We start from the raw sequence: 22,306 nt of genomic DNA, 5'->3' as shown, positions 1-22,306 counted from the left end.
TTCCATAACTCAGTGAGGCCATAAGCTATGCCATGCAGAGCCACCCAAGATGGATAGGTTATGGTGGAGAGTTCTGACTAGGGATGGGGGAGAATTTCTCCCCGAAACTTTGGGGGGCCGAGTGCCAATGCATTCGGTCCTCCGAAGGTTGTTTGGGGAGAAATTCTCCACCCCCCCGCCCACGGCCGCCCCCCGGGATGGGACTTAGCTTTTATGAATGTCGCTCCCGGAGGTGGGTCCCGGCGGCGGTTCGGCAGGTCTTCGTCAGCCTGCCACCGCCACCATTACAAGAAAAGTAAAAAAAAAAAAAATGCCCCTGTGATAGGCTACGTGACGATTAACGTAGCCTATCATGGGGGCGTTTTCTTTTTTTTACTTTGCTTGGAATGGCGGCGGCGACAGCCGGTCAAAAGACTGGCTGCCGCCTCTGCCCCTGCCGAAGACCTGACTAACCACCGCCGGGACCCGCCGCTGGGAGGGACATTAGGGAAAGGTAAGTCCCATCCCAGGGGGGGCGGGGGGTGGGGGGGCAGAGAATTTCTCACCAAAACTACTTCGGGGGGCCGAACACATTGGCCGAACACATTTCAGGGAGAAATTCTCCCCCATCCCTAATTGGAACGTATCACAAGGCTAAAAGATAGAACACCGGAAGATGAGCCCCTCAGGTCGGAAGGTGTCCAATATACTACTGGGGAAGAGCAGAGGATATTTCCAAGTAGTGCCAGAAAGAGTGAAGCGGCTGGGCCAAAGCCGAAAGGACACTCAGCTGTGGATGTGTCTGGTGGTGAAAAGAAAATCCGATGCTGTAAAGAACAATATTGTTTAGGAACCTGGAATGTAAGATCAATGAATTAAGGGAAGCTGGAGGTGGTCAAGCATGAGATGGCAAGACTGAACATCGACATCTTGAGAATCAGCAAACTAAAATGGACAGGCATGGGCGAATTTAATTCAGGTGACCATTATATCTACTATTGTGGGCAAGAATCCCTTAGAAGAAATGGAGTAGCACTCATAGTCAACAAAAGGGTGGGAAAAGCAGTACTGGGGTACAATCTCAAAAACAACAGAATGATCTCAGTACAAATCCAAGGCAAACCATTCAACATCACAGTCATTCAAGTCTAAGCCCCAACCACTGAGGCCGAAGAAGCAGAGGTTGATCAGTTCTATGAAGACTTACAACACCTTCTAGAACTAACACCAAGAAAAGATGTCCTTTTCATCACAGGGGATTGGAATGCTAAAGAAGGAAGTCAGGAAATCACCGGGATAACAGGCAAGCCTGGCCTTGGTGTACAAAATGAAACAGGACAAAGGCTAATAGAGTTTTGTCAAGAGAAGACACTGATCATAGCAAACACTCTTTTCCAACAGCACAAGAGGCCACTCTACACATGGACATCACCAGATGGTCAATATCGAAATCAGATTGATTATGTACTTTTTAGCCAAAGATGGAGAAGCTCTATATAGTCAGTAAAAACAAGACCTGGAGCTGACTGTGGCTCAGATCATGAGCTTCTTGTCGCAAAAATTCGGCTTAAATTGAAGAACGTAGGGAAAACCACTAAACCATGATTGAGGTATGACCTAAATCGTATCCCTTATGAATATACAGTGGAGGTGAGGAATAGATTTAAAGGATTAGACCTGATAGACAGAGTGCCTGAGGAACTATGGACGGAGGTCCGTAACATTGTTCAGGAGGCAGCAACGAAATCCATCCCAAAGAAAAAGAAATGCAAGAAAGCAAAGTGGCTGTCTGATGAGGCTTTACAAGTAGCTGAGGAATGAAGGAAAGCGAAAAGCAAGGGAGAAAGGGGAAGATAGACCCAACTGAATGCAGATTTCCAGAGAATAGCAAGAAGAGAGAAGAAGGCCTTCTTAAATGAACAATGCAAAGAAATCAAGGAAAACTATAGAATGGGAAAGACAAGAGATCTCTTCAAGAAAATTGGAGATCTCAAGGGAATGTTTTGTGCAAAGACGGGCATGATAAAGGACAAAGAAGGCAGGGACTTAACAGAAGCAGATGAGAATAAGAAGAGGTGGCAAGAATACACAGAAGTACTATACAGGAAAGATCTGAATGTCCCTGATAGCCATGATAGTGTGGTGACTGAACTTGAGCCAGACATCCTCGAGAGTAAAGTCAAGTGGGGTTTAGGAAGCATGACTAACCACAAAGCTAGTGGAGATGACAGTATTCCAGCTGAGCTCTTTAAAATCCTAAAAGATGCTGCTGTTAAAGTGCTGCACTCAATATGCCAACAAATTTGGAACACTCAACAGTGGCTGCAAGACTGGAAAAGGTCAGTTTACATTCCAATTCCAAACAAGGGCAATGCCAAAGAGTGTTCAAACTACCGTAAAATTGCACTCATTTCACATGACAGCAAGGTGATGCTCAAAATCCTACAAGCTAGGCTTCTGCAGTAGGGATGGCGGAGAATTTCTCCCCGAAACTTCGGGGGGCCGAGCGCCAACGTGTTCGGCCCCCTGAACAAGTTTTGGGGAGAAATTCTCTGCACCCCCCCCCGCACCCCGCACCCCGCACCCCCCCCCGGGACGGGACTTACCTTTGGTGAATGTCCCTCCCGGCGGCGGGTCCGGCCGGCGGTTCGGCGGGTCTTCGTCCGGAGCGGGAGCGGCAGCCGGTCTTTCGACCAGCTGCCGCCGCCGCCACTCCAATAAAAGAAAAAAAAAACACCCCCGTGATAGGCTAGGTGACGATTAACGTAGCCTATCATGGCTAGATTTGCAAAGTCAGCCGTGATAGGCTACGTAAATCGACACGTAGCCTATCACGGGTGACTTTAAAAAAAAAAAAAGCACGTACGGCTAATGGCTGCCCCCATAGGGAGCCGCCATTCCCGTTCCTTATTTGGTCGCTGTAGTCTACGTAAAGATTTACGTAGACTACGGCTAAAATAAGGGCAACGCAAATAGCGTTGCTCTTATTTTCGCCGTAGTCTACGTAAAGATTTACGTAGACTACAGCGACCAAATAAGGAACGGGAATGGGGCTCCCTATGGGGGCCGCCATTTGCGTACGTGCTTTTTTTTTTTTTAAAGTCACCCGTGATAGGCTACGTGACGATTTACGTAGCCTATCACGGCTGACTTTGCAGATCTAGCCGTGATAGGCTATGTTAATCGTCACGTAGCCTATCACGGGGGCATTTTTTTTTTTAACTTTTTAGTTCGCGGCCGGGCGAGGCGAGGCGCCTCCTCCCCGGCCTGAATTTTGGCCGGGCAAGGCGGGAAGCCTCCCCCCCGGCCTGAATTTCGGCCGGGCGAGGTGGGAAGCCTCCCCCCCCCGGCCTGAACTTCGCGGGGAGAGCAGCGAAGCGCCTCCCCCCCACCGCGAAAAGCTTTGAGTATAGGTAAGTGACTTTCGTGCACCCCTATTCAGCAGTACGTGAACTGAGAACTACCGGACGTACAACCTGTGCTTTGAAGAGGCAGAGGAACTAGAGATCAAATCGCCAACATTTGCTGGATCATGGAGAAAGCAAGAGAATTCTAGGGATGTCAGAGAATTCTGCCACGGATCTCGGTGAAGCCGAATGCCAGTGCATTCGGCCCCCCGAAATCCGTGGCGGAATGAAGCCCCCGCTCCCCCAACCCATGAAAGGCACGCAAAACGGAGCACTTACCTGCTGCCATCAATAAATATTTACGTAGGCTAAAACAGCTCAAAATAGGGGATGCAAAGGGCAGCCGCTGCAGCCGCCATTTGCGTACACTGTTGTTGTTTTTTTGGTTTGCCATGATAGGCTACATAAATACATATTTATCCTTTCACAGCCTGCGCAGGGACGCAAAAGGTGTCCCTGCATTAGCTGTGATAGGCTACGTAAGTATTTATGTAGCCTATTACGGCTATGATGAGGAAGTGAATGGCGGCCGCAGGGCGGCCGCAATTCGCAAGTCAGCACAGACGGCAGCAGGTAAGTGCTCCATTTTTGGTGAAAAAAAGGGAACACAAATAGCGTAGTCGGCGCTATTTGCATTCCTTTTTTTTCGCCGTAATAGCCTACGTAAATATTTACATAGGCTAAAATGGAGGGGGGGAAGGAACGCAAATGGTGCCCACTACGCTATTTGCATTCCCTTTTTTTCGCTGTAATAGCCTACATAAATATTTATGTAGGCTAAAACGGCTCAGAATAGGGAACGCAAATGGCGGCCGCTGCAGCCGCCACCATTTGTATACACTGTTTGGTTTTTTTGGGCTTGCCGTGATAGGCTACGTAAATACTTACGTAGCCTATCATGGCAGCTTCGCAGGACATAAATGGCAGCTGCTACAGTGGCCGCCATTTGCATCTGCAGCAGTCCGGCTGCGGTTGGAGCTCCGGCTGCGGACAGCACTGGCTGGCAGCTCCACGGAGCCGCCGCGGAGCAGAGCCGGATGGTTTAGGATTTCGGGGGGAGATGGGGAGCACCTCCCCCCCTTCGTGAATCACCCCATCGAAAAGGTAAGTGACTTTCGTACATCCCTAGAGAATTCCAGAAAAAACCTCTATTTCTGCTTCATTGACTACGCTAAAGCCTTTGATTGTGTGGATCACAACACACTGTAGGGATGTATGAATTGTGTACCTTCCATGCCACTTGATTTCCACAGTTTGCGGCCAGTGCTCCATACTGTCATGGCAAAAAAAAAAACAGCGAATGCAAATGGCAGCAGCTATGGCGGCCGCCATTTACGTTCCCTTTTTTTTTTTTGCTCTGATAGGTTACGTAAATATTTACGTACCCTATTACGGCAAAACAAAAAAAAAGGAATGCAAATAGCGGCCACTATGCCATTTGCACCCCTCTCTTTTGCCGCAATAGCCTACATAAACATTTACGTAGGTTATCACGGCCAAAAAAATAAAGGAACGCAAATGGCAGCCGCCGTAGCCGCCGCCATTTGCGTTCCCTTTTTTTGGGCCATGATAGGCTACGTAAATACTTACGCAGCCTATCACGGCTTCCGCAGGGACACAAATGGCATCCCTGTGTTAGCCCTGCTAGGCTGCGTAAGTATTTACACAGCCTATCACGGCTATAGCGATGAAGCGAATGGCAGCCGTGGCCGCGGCCACCATTCGCAAGTCAACGCCAGTGGCAGCAGGTAGGCGTCCCGTTTTGCGTGCCTTTTGCGGGGCGGGCGGGCGGGGCTTCGTTCCACCATGGATTTCGGGGGGCCGAATGCACTAGCATTCGGCCTCACCAAGAACCATGGCGGAATTCTCTGACATCCCTACCTGGCACTGAAAAAAATCACAGTGACAGAGTCAAGTAAGACTCACTGAGAAGAGAGTTAGAAACAACAAGAAGAACATGGGAAACATAGGAAAACAGTGTCTCTGAGGAAATTCTTCCCTGCAGTGCATCCAAGGAAGGAAGATACATGATAATGTGGCATCTTGTGCAGTGCTTCGTTGGGAGAAACCATACCTGCTCTGAGTGAACAATGGCTGTCCTGCCCCCACAATGCACTATTGTTGTTCCAATTCTAAAAGCCTGCAATGCCTCTCCTTTGGCTTAGTTATGGCAGTAAGTCCTTTAATCTGCAATCAGATGGGAGAATTTGTATTTTGGCCCTAGCCATTTTGCTTTTACCCCCACTGCATTGCTTTCCATAAAACTGAATTAGGCCATTGGCTGAAAGGGGATCTCTACCCTTGCCATAGCATGATGTAGCTTCCTTCAGCTAATTCATTGTGCGTAAGATTGGTGAAGGCCAGGGTAGGAATGTTGGAGGAATCTGGTTAGGTGGTGGAGCTCGATGAGCTTTCGTTGACTCGCTCCCACTCCCAGGGACTCCATTCTATCTTCTGCCAGCTGGCCATACTTGGTCTGTGGGAGGTCAGGCCAGGTAGCAGATTTTCTGCTTTGTTTGCTTATTTGCAGAAATAGACATTTGCGCAAATTGCAATCCCAATCTGTATAATTTCAACAGAGTCACAATCTGCAACTGCAATTTGCAGAATTCAGGGAAATTTCAGTCAAAATTTGTGCAAATTATGTAAATTGCGCTAGCCATTTGCACAAATGTCTATTGTCCACAATTTTTATTTATTGCCACTATTGTTTCCATTTATTTAGTAGTGGGCTGTAGGCCATTCACATATACAGAACAAGTAAACACCAAAAACATATTAGGGCAGATAACAACATCAAGTCAAAATCTAAAATGGTGAACACTAAAATATATTTGCAGTATATTATTTACCATTTATTTAATTTCATTTAGAATATACTGCTTCCAAATTTAAATGAATAATTATGATCTGAGAATTAAAGCACCTAAAAGACCATTAAAACAAAGCATCCCCAAAACAGTCAACTGCATTGTCAGAAATTAATTTTGCATGGATTTTGGATACTGCCAAAGCAAAGAGACAGACCTTGTGAATTTCGGTGGGATCTGTATCAGACGAAATACAGAGAATCTTCTCTGGAACAGATATTTGTACAGATAAGACAAAATAAAACCCAGAAATGTAGACCTTGGTTCAGAGTATAAAGGGCAGGACAGCAAATGATGTGGTAGATCTTCAATCTCTCCAGCATCACAAATACATAGACATTGAGCCAGAGGAATTTGAGAGTATCTGCCATCAATCATTGCTGTTGGCATAGTTTGAAAACCAACAGCCGTAAGAGCTTGCCTTAGTTTTGGGAAAGTAAGCCTTGTCAAATCGGCAACTCTTTGGTGGTCATGTGTGTAAAACCTGTACCATTTTGAAAATTTTGAATTATTAATAGCCGGTCTGCCCAGGGAACCACTGTGACCAAAGACACATTCACCAAGTTTCTCTTTTGAATTCAGGTACAACATGCATCAACTGAGGTGAAATAGAATTGTAGTAAATTATAATACCTTGAGCTCCAGAATTTACAATTAACAGCAGTTCATGATATAATGTAGGCAAAACCCAGTCAGAAGATTCTTTTAGAGTTCTCCAGTAATTAAACAAGACACAATGGAAAGGAGCTCTAACAGAGGGAAGATCAACTGCTGCCCAACCCAGGCAGCAGGAGTGCCAGGAGGCAAAATCAAAGGTTTTCTGAGAAATCAAGTTTGAAGGGCCTCCAGTGTGACCATTAGAGAGTCATCCCAACCCCAAACTGCAGCCCCATATAAATTTGGGGAATTACCATACTCTGAGAAAGTTTCAGAGCTGGGTCAACTAAACTTCCTCCCGCGGTATAATCAAATTTGAGAATGGCTCCAATAGTTCTTAAGGGCCTTAATTTAGTTGCTTCTGCATGAGCTTTCTGGGAAAGATTTTCTGTAAAATGAAAGCCAAGATATTTAAATTCCTGGCACTGATCAATCTGATGGCCATCAATGGACCTTCGGAAGTGGGAATCTCACCACCACCTTTGTTTAGCATAATGAATCTTTGACCTTTCTTTAGTGCAACATTCACAATTTTTAAAAAAATGTAAAAAGTTCCTGGAAGAGAGAGAGAGGCTCTGGAGAGCCCAACAAGGGCTGGATTTCCTGACGATGGACATCCATGGGCCAGGAAAGATCACTGCTGCCACTTACTCAAAGCAGGTAAAGCTGTGAAGTTTTTGTTTGTATGTTTTTCTTTGGAATAAAAAAAGCTTAAAATACCAAGAGAAGCCACTGCGAGTGACTCAAAGACTACTGCAATTATAGTTTCAGGCCCCCAAAGGTCATGAGAATTTCTTTATCCCTCCCCAAATTATGCAAAAAGTGTATCACCACATTTGCAGCCTGAACGTGTGGCTGCAAAAGTGGGAAGACATTTTCAGATCAAGCCAGTTTTATATTGCATTTAAACAGCAATGAAGAATGAATAATACAACAGTAACTTACACCTCAGTCAACATAAAATAAAACATGATTAAGCTCAACTGAATGACAATAGAACAAATTGGTGGTAAATTATTTACAGTGCAATCCTGAACATGTACACTTAGAACTCCATCTCGTGGAGTTGAATGCGGATCGTTTCCAGGTAAGGGGGTACATGATTTTAGTCTAAGGTCTCATTCCTTACTCCTCTCTAAGGTAAGCTAGAAAAGGGCCATTGAGTGTTCTATTGCTCCATTGTTTGTTCTTCTTAGATGGCATTTGTTGTTCAACTCAGGCCTCAACACAATGATATAGCATTTTGGAGAAAAGATAAAAATCAGTAAGCCACCACTGGAGGCTGTGATTGAGAAGGCCTCCACTGCAACCATATATTTCCCCCTTGTGCTCAGGTAGGTGGGAATAAAGGACAGCCAAACACTGCAAAAGACCAACATGCTGAAGGTGATGAATTTGGCTTCGTTAAAACAGTCAGGCAACTTCCTGGCTTGGAAAGCCACAAGGAAACTGACAATGGCCAGGAAACCCATGAAGCCCAGGACACAGTAAAACATGGTGACTGACCCTTCATTACATTCCCAAACAATTTCCTTAGTCATAGAGTACATGTTGAAATCTGGGAACGGGGGGAAGATTGACAGCCACACAGTACAAATAGTCACTTGGATAAGGAAGCAGGAAAGAACGATAGAAGATGCCAGTCTTGTCCCCATCCATTTCCTCATGCTGGAGCCTGGTTTGGAGGCCATGAAAGCTAGAACCACAATGATGGTTTTGGCCATTATGCAAGAAACCGCCACTGTGAAGATGATGCCAAAAGCAATTTGTCGAAGGAGACAAATTATAGTCTCTGGTTGGCCAATGAATAGCAAAGTACAAAGGAAGGAGAGCAGGAGGGAGACAAGGAGAGTATAGGAGAGGTTCTGGTTGTTGGCCTTGACTATAGGTGTGTCCCTGTGCTTAATGAAGATCAAAAGTACCAAAGCTGTGGTGAAAGAAAAGGAAAGAGCAACACTGGCCAAAGAGATCCCCAAAGTTTCTTCATAAGACAAGAAAATGATCTCTTTTGGAATACATGAATCTTGTTCCTTATTTGGTAGCTGATCTTCCGGACACTGAAAACAGTCATCTATGTCTAGAAAAGAAACACTGGATTTGGAAGAAGGCAGTCCTATATTTATTGCAATGGAATAATCAGGGCTCAATGTGAATGAAGGCTTCTGGCTTGAAAACTGGAGGGAAAATAATGACACACACATTTCTAGACTTATCATGCAATTATATTGCAAAATCTCATTCAAAGGGATGTTCTGTGGGCTAAGGATACTGGAGAATCATTTTCTGTATGCATTTTTAAGCAAAGTGACCTTATTTTCACTTTCTGGACTAATACACAGATTGGAACAAAACGGCCTTTTAGGTTGTGCATTTCTCTGAACTGTACAATTCAATTCTCAGCTCAGAAAATGCATCCCAACATTTGGATTTTGAGATGAAATGCATAAAATATGTCCATTTTAGGGGGGAAGTACATACAATTTCAATGTATCTTTCAATGCTTTTCTTTAAAACATTTCACAGAAAATGGGACAGAATGGACCTATGATTTAACATCTGTAAAACTGAAATAGATAAAAATAGGTCAGTCTGTCCATCTCTTCTGTGATCCAGGCCTTTAACCTAATACAGTAACTGTGTCTTCTCTCCCTAGATATTTCAAATCATTAGGGATGAAAAAATAATATCTATTTCTGGTCTGCATCATTATCTGATACTCTCCAAATTCCATTGCATTCTGTTCATGCATTAATCTACTTGTTTCTTTGTGTTGCTATGTGTTCATTTGTTGTTTGGAAAAGAAAAAGGAAAGGGGGGGAAAGAAAAAGAAACAAAGAGATTCCTGTCAAAATGCATATTTAAATATGTATTTTCTCTGAACTTACTTTTTAAGTAGATATTTAGCGCAAGAAATCTTACCATTTATAAATTATTCTGTGAAGCAGATATCAGATCTGTTTGTATCGGAATTCACAAAGTTCCAATTCTTCAACCACCATTACAAATCTACTTCGCCAGTAATTCCATTTTGTTTAGGTAAGCTAAAATAATTGTTGTTGTTTCTATCAAGCTGTTAAGCAGAAGAGCTCTAACATTATCAGTAGTTATATCAGATTCCACCCTCATATCAGCCACTGCCAACACCAAAGGATGTCACACAGCTTTTTCGACACCAGGGAAATACATACCTTGACGTGCTAATGTCAACGTATCTGCAAATTCTGAATGTGGCATTGCTTACCCTTCTGGTTGGAGATCTTCCCTTCTGGACATGGAAGGCAATCATAGCAGCAGAATGGCTTCCCTTCCTTCTTGATTCTGCTATAACCCAAATAGCAATTGTCATTACAAAGAGAAAGGGGCTGTGCCTATCAATAAATGAAAGAAGCTAATGTTATTTATCTACTTATTATTACCATTTCAGTAATGTTAAGGCCCATTAGTAATTTGAGCATTGTGAACAACATTTTCCACACAAGGGAAATGACTATCTCTATATCCCATAGCCCAACCTGGCATTCTCCATATGTGTTTGCCTACAACTGCCTTCATTCCCAGCCAGGATGGTCAATGGACTTGCTGTCCCAAAAGTATGGGAATTGCAGTCCAACATATCTGGAGGATGCCAGACTTAGAATCCTGCTTGTGAGGGGTTCCGAATCATGTGAAAGAGGACTCCACCTATATAGCTGCAGACATGATTTCCACTCACACAACAAATCATTCACACCCTCATTCATTCATTCATTCATTCACACCCTCATTCATTCAAAGTCCGTTCTTCCTCTTCCCCATTTCTCTTCCCCTCTTTTTCTCTCTTTCTCCCCCACTCCCCCACTTTCCTCTTTCCTTTGTATCTTTCCTTCCCTGCTACCATCATGTCCTCACCACAAACACACGACACCAAATATTCCTGGACTCTACCTGGTTAAACCTGCTGGGCCACACAATGGCTTCCTCCCAAATGGTGAACCCTTCACCCGGAGGGACTTTGAGATGCATCGCTCCAACTTTCACTCTAATGAAGGACAAGTTTGGAAATGTGACCCAGTTGATAATATCAAATCCAGACTCTTGCTGTCCATTTTGGTCAAAGGAAACTTTTTCTCCAGCACTGTTATTGAAGGAAATGCTTCTCACAAAGTAGTTGAGCTAAAATGGAAAAAGAGAAGGCATGCAAGTCCGAAGGAGGAGGATCTTTCTGACTTGAGGGATATGGGTAGTGAACCAAGTAAAGGCTCTGTGCAGACTAGCAGGAGATGTGGTAGTAGGTGTTAAGTGCTTGAATATGCTAGGCACTGCATTGTTGCTATTGCTATTATTATTATTATTATTAATCAATACAGTTAAATTATGATAAATGACAATAAAATTTATAGGAAAACATTACTAGTAGTAAAACACTTAAACAGCTAAAAAATGATCAGATACAACTAGCAGAGTGAAAGTAATCAATTCCAGTCTGTTTGAAAAACATGAAAATAAAACATTAGCTGGAGCAATCTGACAAGGTTGAGCGGGAGGTAGAATCAACCGTGGGTGAACCACCACCATGCCCTGCTGGGCTCCTGCTGGCAGGGCAGAAATTGGGGGCTGGAAGATTTTCCTCTCTTCCTTGACCCTAATTCATAAATTTGAATAGTTCTCCCCTGTTAATTTTTGTTGAGGAGGAAATTAACTAAGCCAGCTCAGGACATGCTTGGGACAAGTTGGGTGGCTTTACAACCACAGGACCCAACCTTCCCCCCCAATCAGTCTCTGAAATGTCCTTTTGCCTTCCCTGACAGCATTACTCTGTAGTACTGTTGACAAACTTTCCCATTGCGGCACAGAGGAAGTGTATGAGGGTGGACCTTCTTATCCACCTCCAGACTGCCCTCTCCATGGACAGTGACTTTCAATAAATCTTTTAGCCCTGGTACACCCTGACAGGGATCATTGGTTCCTGGTTTTAAATTTATGCCTCAAAGAAAATGAAGTGTTGCCAGCCAAGCTTTTTTAGGAGGGATATTAAGGACTGAAATTAGGATTAAAATGTAGGAAACATTAAGATATGTCAACCATTTAGGGATATTCTAATAATCTTCTAAAGCTAACTGGTATAAATATTTCAACGGTGTTCTTGCATCTATTTTCCTGCTGCTGCTGTTGTTAACTACCCTGGCTGCTATATTTGGAAATGGGAGATAAAAACTGAAATCCAAGAATCAGTGAATCTACAAAACCAAAGTACTAATGAACGTATTATTGAAGGCGTGTGTCTCCTAGCTTTTCAGAATTAATGCAAGAAACCCGGAAGCAGAGTAGAAGGGGACAGTGGACTCCGGTGAAAAAAACAAAAGGAGTGAGAACAATCAGGAGCTTCTATGGATTTTCTGAAATGGGACTGTGCATCTGGGCCCCTTTCAAGCAAGCCCAGATCCCACTCTTCAGCTCTTCACAAGCTAAGCAAATGGCTGGTTTAAGCCGAACACAGGGTGTCTCTCATATCCTGCTCTGTCAAAACATGTATATCTGTGAAGAAACTATTTATTGATAGTTTGAAAACTCATTTGAAATCAAATGTAGTTCATCCAGCAGCTTTATACACACTTCCCCAGATGAATACATAATATTAACTTAAAGAAAAACAATCTATAACAGGTCTAACACTGAGATCTAAATGTTGTTTAACATGATGTTCAATTCCTCCCTGAGAGACTAACCAGACTTGTTAGAAATACAACTTCCTACACTGTCTATATTTCTTATTTTTTCCACAGATATGGTGAGTTTTCATTCATTAGTGTGCTCAGGACATTACCTTCCATGGCTGTTCATGCAGAAGCTTCAGTCTTGCTTCATCCACTATTGCTCTGTGTTTGAGTGTAGATGAATGCATGCCATGCAAAGCATGTGCCACAGCATAGACTGCATTGTAGATGCTGTAGCTGTGGCCAGTCATGCTCATTTCAAAGACAGATGCAGGAAGACTTTCCAGCTTCTCCTCCCCACTACAGATGGTCCCATCTTGTTTTCCTCTGATGGAGTTGGGGAAGGAACATTCAAAAGCCTCTTCCCAGAAGACCCTGATGAAGCCATCTTCTTTTTCCAAAGTAGGGTTTCTCCTCTGAAGAAATTTCTGGAATCCCAACACCTCCTTTGAGTGAAGTGTGAATGAGAGAGCACCATGGAGGAAGTCTATGTCCCAACTTCTTTGAAAGGGAAGTGATGTGAAATCCATCTGAGCTGTCATAATCCATATTTTACCTTTTGTTCTCATTGGTAGTTCCTCATATATTGACAGGTTAGGAAACACTCTCAAAAGTATCATGATTTCAGTTTCACCGTGGACTACCACTACATTAGCAGTGCTACTCATGACAACATTGTATGTTCCTATTCCCTCTGTTACCATTCTAGCAATATCATTGGAATATGTAATTATTGGGAATTTTTGTATGAACTCAATGCATATGTCACTCCGGGAAAACATTGGAAGTACATTCTGTATAAACCTCTCTCCATTGTCATCATTTGCTGACATCACCCCAATCCATGTCCACTTGAAATGAAGGAGTAACTGAAGAATCCCGTTGTATTGAAGGTCCAAATTTGGGAACATCTGGAAGTAGAAAACAGCCTGTGTTTTCTTATGTATCTCTGGAGCAGAGCCGAATATGAGCTAAAGAAGATAAATAAAAAAGAACATAGGAGAAGCATTATTTCCAGCCGCTGTGTGGAAAATATATTTATATATAGTGACATAGGTTATGAATGGTAGTCCTGAAGTGACAATTTTAATCCAGGATTAATTAGGTACTGACCTCTCAAACTTGGTTTCACTCAGTTTCTCATTTTCTCCAAATTCAGTTCATTTTATCCCATCTTTGCTTAAATTTGCATTTTTTTAAAAGGATACATAAGTAAGACACATGTTTAAATTTCATCAAACTGTCACATAGATAAGAAGAGGGTCTGTTTACATTATATGGCTATAAAATTCTGTAATGTTGCAAGGTAAGTTTTGGTTCTGCAAAATGCAAAGGTTTTGAAGAAATGTTTGGAAGGAACTCATTAGACAAAAATTGGGGCCAAGATTCCTGACTGGTCCAAGAGTTACAAGAGCACCAACTAGCTTTAATGTATAAAATGCTGAGGCCAAAAATAATTTTGAAAATATAGAGGAAGGCTGAAAGACAGGAATGTTGGAATGAAAGAAGTTCAGAAAGAAATAAAATTAGAGAACTGCTTTTTGGAGAAGATGAATGCTTCAAAAAGCTGAAGATATTGCTGGGAAGAACTTAGAATAGAGGGGCATAGTTTAATTAGAAATTAGCTGGATGCACTTATCCTGGTTATTTTCTTAATATTTTTGCTCTTCCAGCTTTGGTGTGTGTGTGTGTGTGAGATAACAATTCAGACGTTAAAAAATGTATTTCCTAATAATAATACTTTTTTCAGTAAACTGTTAACAATGTGTTATTTAAACCTTGTGGTCTCCTTTCTTGTTGGATTACCAACCCTAAACGCCAAACCCCAGACCAGACTACCTAATTTACACGAGACCCAGGAGTTTTTAAGGCTATTTGGTGAAGGCAGCCAAAGAAAATAAAGAGACCCACCTGTTGGCAGTGGAAAAATGCCAAGAAGTGGGTGACAAACAGAAATGGGGTGATTTGTTTTGTCTGGTCTCCTGTCTGCTCACAAGCCACGGTATAGCTGGCCCCATGACAGATATATTCTAAACATTGCCAGTATCACTGAATACCTGCATTTCTGTTCATGTGTATGTTTTGGAAGTGCACATTTAATACGTTCACATCAAAATGTGGACCAAATGAGATTCTCAAGTATAACAGTAACCAATTACACATAAGATAGAGCTGTTTTAATAAAACAGAAAAGATCGCAGAGTGTTGCACCAAAGTACTGAAGCAGTTGCACTAATGTATCTTTCATGGCAGTGGCATCTCCCACATTATGCTAGCATAGTAAGGTATCCATCATATCCTATAGTTCATCAGCAGGTATCTCTCAACTAAATAATGCATCCTTAGAAATTTAGAAAATACTTCATTTATATATTTTGGGTTTTGTTGTTGTTTTTGTTCATTAACTTTTTTTGTCTATCCAGCCCTTGAATGTCTATTTTCAGGGCAAGTTTACAAAAATTGTAATGAAAACAACAACAACAACAACAAACAACAACAACAACAGAACACCATGAAGTGTTTTTTTCATTACTCCTTCCTTTCAAAGTTCAAGATGTCATTAGGGAAAGCAGGATACAGGAAGTGAACAGTTGTCTCTGCATATGATGTCATTGGAAAGATTTGGTTTCTTGGATAGCAGCGTATGCTACCAAAATGAAGGGCTCATTGCATGAGATATGGAACATCTTGCAAAGACTTGGAAGAACATGTTTGGCAGAAGCCTTTCAAGCCTGACCAAGTGGATTTAAAAGTAAATCCACCCCAGAGCTAAGTACCAAACAAAGGGATAAGAACATGTATGAGAAAGGAAGGAGAGCAGTCAGGGTGTTATCCAATAATGTGCAGGTAAATTTAGTAGAGAAACTGGGAAGGTGCAAAGCCAATGACCTCTGATGTCTTTTTAGTAATCCATGGAATGTGGAAAACTAACAGGTTGAACTTGAAATGTTATTTAATACAAGGTGGAAAGTACAATTACTAGTATAACTGAGACATGGTGGGATGAGACTCCTGCTTGGCATATAGCCTTTGAAAGTTATAGCTTGTTCAAAAGGCATAGACCCAGCAGAAAAAGAAACCAGAGTACCATTATATGGAAAGAATGTATACACCTGTATGGGAAAATGAATCTGGGAGTCAACACCCTGTCAAAGGTGTCTGGATAAGGACAGGAGAGAGAGGGAAAAAAGTGGTATCTTTGTGGAAGTATAAGAAAATGCGAATAGCCATGATGGATCAGGCCTAGAGTCCATCTAGTCCAGCATTCTCTTCACACAATGGCCAATGAGCTGGTTGTGGGAAGCCCACAAGTAGGACATGAGTGCAATATCACCATCCTGCTTGTGTTGCCTGGCAGGGAGCATACAGAATAAACCGAATAAACAACAAAAGTATACAGAAACATGGCCTCTGTTATTGGAAGTAGTAAATAGCCATCATGACTAATAGGCATTGATAGCCTTATCTTCCATGTCTTTGTCTAATTCCCTTCTAAAGCCATCCAAATTAATGCCCATCACTGTATGCTTAAGACCACTCAGACAAGCAGAAGGTATGGATGACATTATCATGAAAGAGATTACAAAGCATTCACAGGGGTATGCCATAGTAGTAATGGGGAATTCTCACTACCTTGACATCTGAATGTCCAGTAAGTTTTCTGCTTGCATTGCTGACTACCTCTCAGAAGTTAGAGGAAGGAACAAGGGTTTCTGCCATCCTTGACTTACTTCTAATCAGCAGCAGAGAGCTGGTTGAGGAAGTGGGCACTTCAATGCTGATGAGTACTACTGGGGACCCCAGCAATCATCCCCATTAGTATGCTTGCTGCTGCAATTTGTACTAATTGAAGTTTCTAGACTGTCTTCAAGGGATTTCATTTCATGATGACACTGTCTCCAGCTCTGGGCTGATATGGCAAAACTGCAAAAATCCATCTGAGTTGAAGCAGGGGATCTGCATATATCCCTAGTATAAACTGATACTGTTTCTGAAACCCAACTCATAGTTTATGATAATACGGCCTGATCCTATAGACAGATGCTCTGATATTGATTGCTAGGCACTTGAATAAAATAGTACCCAGCAACATCTTCTTTTTTTCACATGTCTGAATTTCTGGATAAGTTATTGACCTTTCACTAGCATGCTTAAAGCAAGATGTGCCTCTTTATTTCAATCACAACACTTCCCATTTCTATTTCTGAAAAACAAAACCACTTTGAAAGGCAAGGAATGTTTGAATGACTTGTTAATATCCCATGTTCCATTGTACCTGTGGAATCTTGTAGATGTACAGGACAGTTGCCATATGGAGACAGACTTCAGAGCTAGGTCCTCCAATGACTGCTACTGGATTGTTTTGGATGTCACACTTGTAGTTAGGGACAAATCTGTCCTGTGTAGAGAAGAGTTCCAATGAGGCACGATAGGTCCAACTTGGACTGAAACGGCTATTATAGATACGGAAGCCCAGGGTGACATTGGGTAAAATCTCAGGATTTTCATTGATCTCTTTTACAGCAAAAGCCAAGGCCTGGATGTGCTGGTAGATCTGCGTCATGACACTGAAATGAGAATTACATTCTCTGTCAAAGTGCAATTGGTTCAGAATATGAATAGGATACACCAGTTCAATATGTTGTACAAATTAGACCAAATCCACAGAAGCATGAAGAAATATTGCCACACGCAGTTATACTTTTGTCATCTTTGTTCATAATCCCAATCCTGGTAGTATTTTGAAAGATGCTAGTTAGCAGAAGGATGTTTCGGAAATTCTCCTCATCCAAATTTATTCACAGAATAATATTTTTTTCCAGATTTTGGACTTTTGAATAACATAGCGTTGGTCTCCAAAATGGGGCTGACAGAATTCAACGTTTGTCCATTTCCTGAAATTATCATAATTTTAGATTTTGTGAACAAAGTACTGTGCATGCACCGGTGATTTCTGTGGCTATCACTTACTTCAGTTATTTCTTCTTTTTTGCCCTTCTCCTTCACCAATGTATTAAAAAGTATTAAAAACAACAACAATAAAGCCACTGGTAAATGTCCCATACCCCCAATATCAATTGTAGATTATGGATCCGTAGTTACAAATTAAGGTTGGATTCCTCTGTTAGTTGTGTATGGGGTGGGTCGAGAAGATCTTCCTTTGATGGAAGTTCTTCTGAATCCAGCACTATATATGTAGGCAACAAAGTGACATTCCCTGTCTAGATAAGGCCTTGAGTGGGGGTGGGAATCTTCTGGTGGATGGGGGACAACATCACCTCTAGTGGAATCACTCAGGGGGTGTATCCCACTCCCAATGCTGCTGCTGGGTTCAACTCCCACTGTAGTGGCAATGGCAAAAGAAAAGAAAAGAAAAGAAAAGAAAAGGATAATCGTGCTTCTAGGAGGCCACCATTAGCACAATTCTGCTTTTGAACAAGATGTATGCTCCCATTTCCATAATTTCATTCATTAAAAAAAAAAAATCACTGCCTTTTTCAGCACTGCTGCTGTGGTGTCAAATTCAGCGGAAGCCAGGTTAGGCAGGAGTAGGGATGGCGGAAAAATCTGCCACAGACTCCATTGAGGCTGGATTCTAAAGAATCCACCACCCCTGCAGAATCTGTGGCAGAATGGACTCCCCTCCCCCTCCACCCCACAGAATTCCCCCTGGATGGACCCTACCTGGTCGGCGGCAGGTCCGGCTGTTCCAACTGCCCTCCGCCGTCCACTGCTGCTTCTCTTCGGACGCAAATGGCGTCCAGCGTAGTGGATGCCATTTGCATCCCTGCCTTTTACCATGATAGGCTACGTAAATCTTTACGTAGCCTATCACGGCAAAGGGCAGGGACGCAAATGGTGTCCGCTACGCTGGATGCCATTTGCGTCCAAAGACCAGCCATGGCCAGAAGTCAGGCAGCGGCTGGCCCTGGCCGGCAGCTCCACGGACTCATCGCAGAGCGGAGCCAGCCAGAGAGGATTCCGTGGGGAGGGAGGGATCACCTCCCCCCCACCATGGACGCCCCCACCCGGAATAAGGTAAGGGATCCGTACATCCCTAGGCAGGATTAGGGATGCTGAAGAAATTAGAGACAGATTAAAATGAACTCTGATTTCTAAGAATCCAGGCCTCAGGCTGCGTGGAATCCGTGGACTTTCAGATGATTTTTTTTACTTTCCCAAAATTTACACATATAAATCTGTAGAAAAATACGTAAATTTCTGCTGAGGAAACGTTGAATGGAATGGGGGACAATACACTAAATGTTACGTACTGAGGTAAATTATGTAAATAATGATGTAAATACTGAGGTAATTATTTACATAATTATTTCCGTATTTTTCCACATGACAAAAAAAAAAATGCATCTGTCTGTGGGCAGATGACAGAACAAAAGGCATCTGAGTGCCCTGACAATCTGCAAAACATAGACGGAGAGGATTAGGCAGGAGTACGAAAATGGCCAGTGTTGCCCACTCCTGCCAAAGAAGAATAAGATTATTCTTATTAAGAATAAGGACAGAAGATTAGATTAAGATTCCCTTTAAAGGACTGGTTAAGAGTAGGGATGGTGGTATCTGTCAATTTCTGTTTCTCTCTATTTCTCATTTTTTCAAATCTTATGTCTGTATCATACTGAACTTCCAGCATTTTTCCATTCTTAAATTTAGTTCATCCCCAAATTTTTAAAGAAAAAAACAAATCTCTGAGAACTCATAGAACTTTTTGTGTGCCTTTCTCTTAATACATGCATTTTTGTCTGCAATTTGCCTATTTTTCCTAATACCATGCATTTTGGTAATTATTTTCACTTTCACATTTCCCCTAATATACACATTTTTAGGCATTTTTTTTCCTTGTAGAAGTCCATTGAAAAATTCTGAAAAGTGTGAAATTTGAAAGAGAAAGTGTGAAATCAGGTCATTTTACATTAAAATGTGAACTAAATGTATTTCTCCCCATCCCTAGTTAGGAGAATTGTATTAAAAATTATGAAGGTATATGGACCTTTTAAAAATAAAGAGTTATTACTCATGAAGAAATTAAGCTGGATTACAAAGGATAGTACTCACACCTCCATGTCAGATAATTAATCAGATAATTAATCAGATAATTAATTCAAGATGAGGGCTCTAAGGAAGCTCTCTGAACAAAACCCTTACAAGTAAAATATACATAGATTTAAAGAAGACATGGGAAGTTTTATCACTGCTTTATTGTGAGGATAATACTAACTCCTCCTGGAGAGCCCCAGGTTGACTGGAATGGGCAGCATGCTGAGATTTCCCCATAACACAACACAACTCAGCACACCCTTGAGCTACAGCTGTCAAATTGGAAGCCATTCCTCTTGTAGAGAGACACAGTATGAGGTAAGGTCACCCTTGGACATGCAATACTACGGAGTGTACCAGGTCTTAGTCAGCAGTTCCACTTTTGAGCAATTACGGCATAAGTATCTTATTATCACACATCACAACTGAGATGGCCCTGCCTCTCATCCTTCCATTCTCTCCCTCACACTCTGATGCTAACGTTCTGATAATTGTTATTTTTTTTTTTTTTAATAGCCACAAAGGCAAAAACCATGCTTACTCAAAACCAATGAGGAACAGAATTGAACATTTCTTCTCAGCCCCAATAAAGGACTACCAGTGTTCTTTCTAATGGGTGGGGTACCTATCAACCCTATTTGTTCCTTAAAACCAAGAAGAATTAATCAGCTTGAAGAAGGCTTGGCTTTTACTGCTCTTCAAGTACTTGAATGGTTGTCACAGAGAGGAAGGCCAGGATCTCTTCTTGATCATCCCAGAGTTCAGGACATGGATTAATGGGCTAAGGTTACAGGAAGCCAGATTCTGGCTGAACATCAGGAAAAACTTCCTGACTGTTAGAGCAATATGACAATGGAACCAATGACCTAGGGAGGTGGTGGGCTCTCCCCCACTGGAGGCATTCAAGAATCAAGATGAACCTGGACAGCCATCTGTCAGGGATGCTCTGACTTGGATTCCTGCGTTGAGCACAGGTTGGACTCGATGGCCTTATAGGCCCCTTCCAACCCTACTATTCTATGATTCTATGAAAAAGCAAAAGAAAAGGGGGGGAGATGATGATGATGATGACAGGATGCAAAGAAAGAGTAAGTAAGATGCAGTACTAATCATTCGCTCATCCACTGAAGCAAAGACCGACCTATAGGACAGGCCTGCCTAAAAAAACATATTTAAAAGAATGCATAGTGTGTGTGTTTTAAAACTTACACAATGTCATCAAAGAGGTCAATAGAGGGATGTTCTTTGAAGGTTATCAGAACAGAAAATATGTAAATCTGAGACATAATGCCAGCAATGATGAGGTCTCCTGAGTGATAATGCCTGTGAAGAATAGGAAGAGGTTCACTGAAGCTACATTTAGTGTTAGTACCCTTACACAGCACCTGTGGCAAAAAACCGAATAGCAATGATACAAATGCCATTGTCTTGAATTAATTAATACCTTCTGTAAATGAATTCACCTGTCCCCACCTACCCTTTACTGAGTCCTCTGGTGACTAGCACAGCCTGACTTAAATGGGCAATTTCCTGGTGTGGTGCTGACTGTGCAGTGAAAATTATCAGTGACTAGACTAACAGAGCCCTGACTCTCTCTAGCCCAAGCTTGAAATAGTATATGGGATATTAATAGCATCCTTCATCTTTCTTTCTATTATGCTGGGCAGATCCCTTCAGACTTCAGTAATCATGGTTCAATTGATGGGTACAATTGAGATAATCACCTACCCAGAAATTACATGGCCCATGAAGTGTTGAACAAGAAAACATATTTACCACCTCCTCAGTGGCACAGGAAGAGATACACAGGATTTTAATGACTGACAGTAAATAAAGGTCCTCAGCAAAATGAGCCATTGAGAAGAAGAAAATATACTACCAAGGTAGAACATGTTGGCAATTTTTGTATTTGTAGATATTGGTAGATCGCATACAAAGTGTGTATTGAGGTAGCTTTTTCAAAACTGGAATACTTCAGCACCCAAACGGAAAACAAATGGAGCAATCAGTACAGTGAGAGAGCAGTCCAATGCTCTAGCAAAAACCCACATAGAAACAGACACAAGAGTTGTGTTAACACTCACTTGATTTGTTGCCTGAACAATGGAGAAGATGTACATCTAATGATCAAGCAGGTGTAGACTGATAGTTTCACCATCCTGCTGCATCATGCAGCCTGAACATGGATATGAAACTTCACAGTGCTATGGGCCATTCAGAAAATGATACAAGTGAATGCAACCTACTTCTCAGCAAAGTAGTCTATTTGACTTGTTTAGCAATCCAAGGTTTTCATGTAACAACAGTAGGGATAGGCAAACTTACCATGGTGCAGGTCACACACCAGGCCCCCACTGGCCACCTGCCCTTGCTTACCACATGCAGTGAGTTGCCAGGTGATCCATGAGTGCTGGGCGAGGGGTGTGCAATGGCCAATTTCTTCCCAAGCCACCATTTTGCATAAAATGGCAGCTCAACCATTTTTGTAAAGGCCAATTTTATGGAAATAGCAGACGTAAAGTGGGCATTTATGCAAGATTACAGGCATAAATGGCCATTTATGCCTATAATCTTGCATAAATGCCCACTTTACGACTGCCATTTCCATAAAATTGGCCTTTATGAAAAAGGCTGAACTGCCATT

At 42.2% G+C, this 22,306-nt stretch overlaps 1 protein-coding gene across 1 annotated transcript; it reads right to left on the bottom strand.

Moving 5' to 3' along the window:
- Window positions 1–8,058: 8,058 nt before the first annotated feature.
- On the bottom strand, window positions 8,059–21,782 carry LOC146342530 (vomeronasal type-2 receptor 26-like). The gene is made up of 7 exons (XM_084807881.1): window positions 21,747–21,782; window positions 20,872–21,047; window positions 16,883–17,060; window positions 12,717–13,577; window positions 10,838–11,065; window positions 10,155–10,281; window positions 8,059–8,990 (listed from the first exon to the last, which is right to left on the bottom strand). Exons 1-7 carry the CDS (start codon window positions 21,780–21,782, stop codon window positions 8,059–8,061), a joined length of 2,538 nt encoding a protein of 845 aa, XP_084664007.1.
- Between the last annotated feature and the right edge of the window lie 524 nt (window positions 21,783–22,306).

This window comes from Heloderma suspectum, chromosome 6 (assembly GCF_057233095.1).
Source record: "Heloderma suspectum isolate Gila_16-S chromosome 6, 16-S_ref, whole genome shotgun sequence".
Classification (NCBI taxonomy): domain Eukaryota; kingdom Metazoa; phylum Chordata; class Lepidosauria; order Squamata; family Helodermatidae; genus Heloderma; species Heloderma suspectum.
The sequence above is the reverse complement of the archived record's forward strand: the minus strand, read 5'-3'. Positions and strand labels throughout refer to the sequence as shown.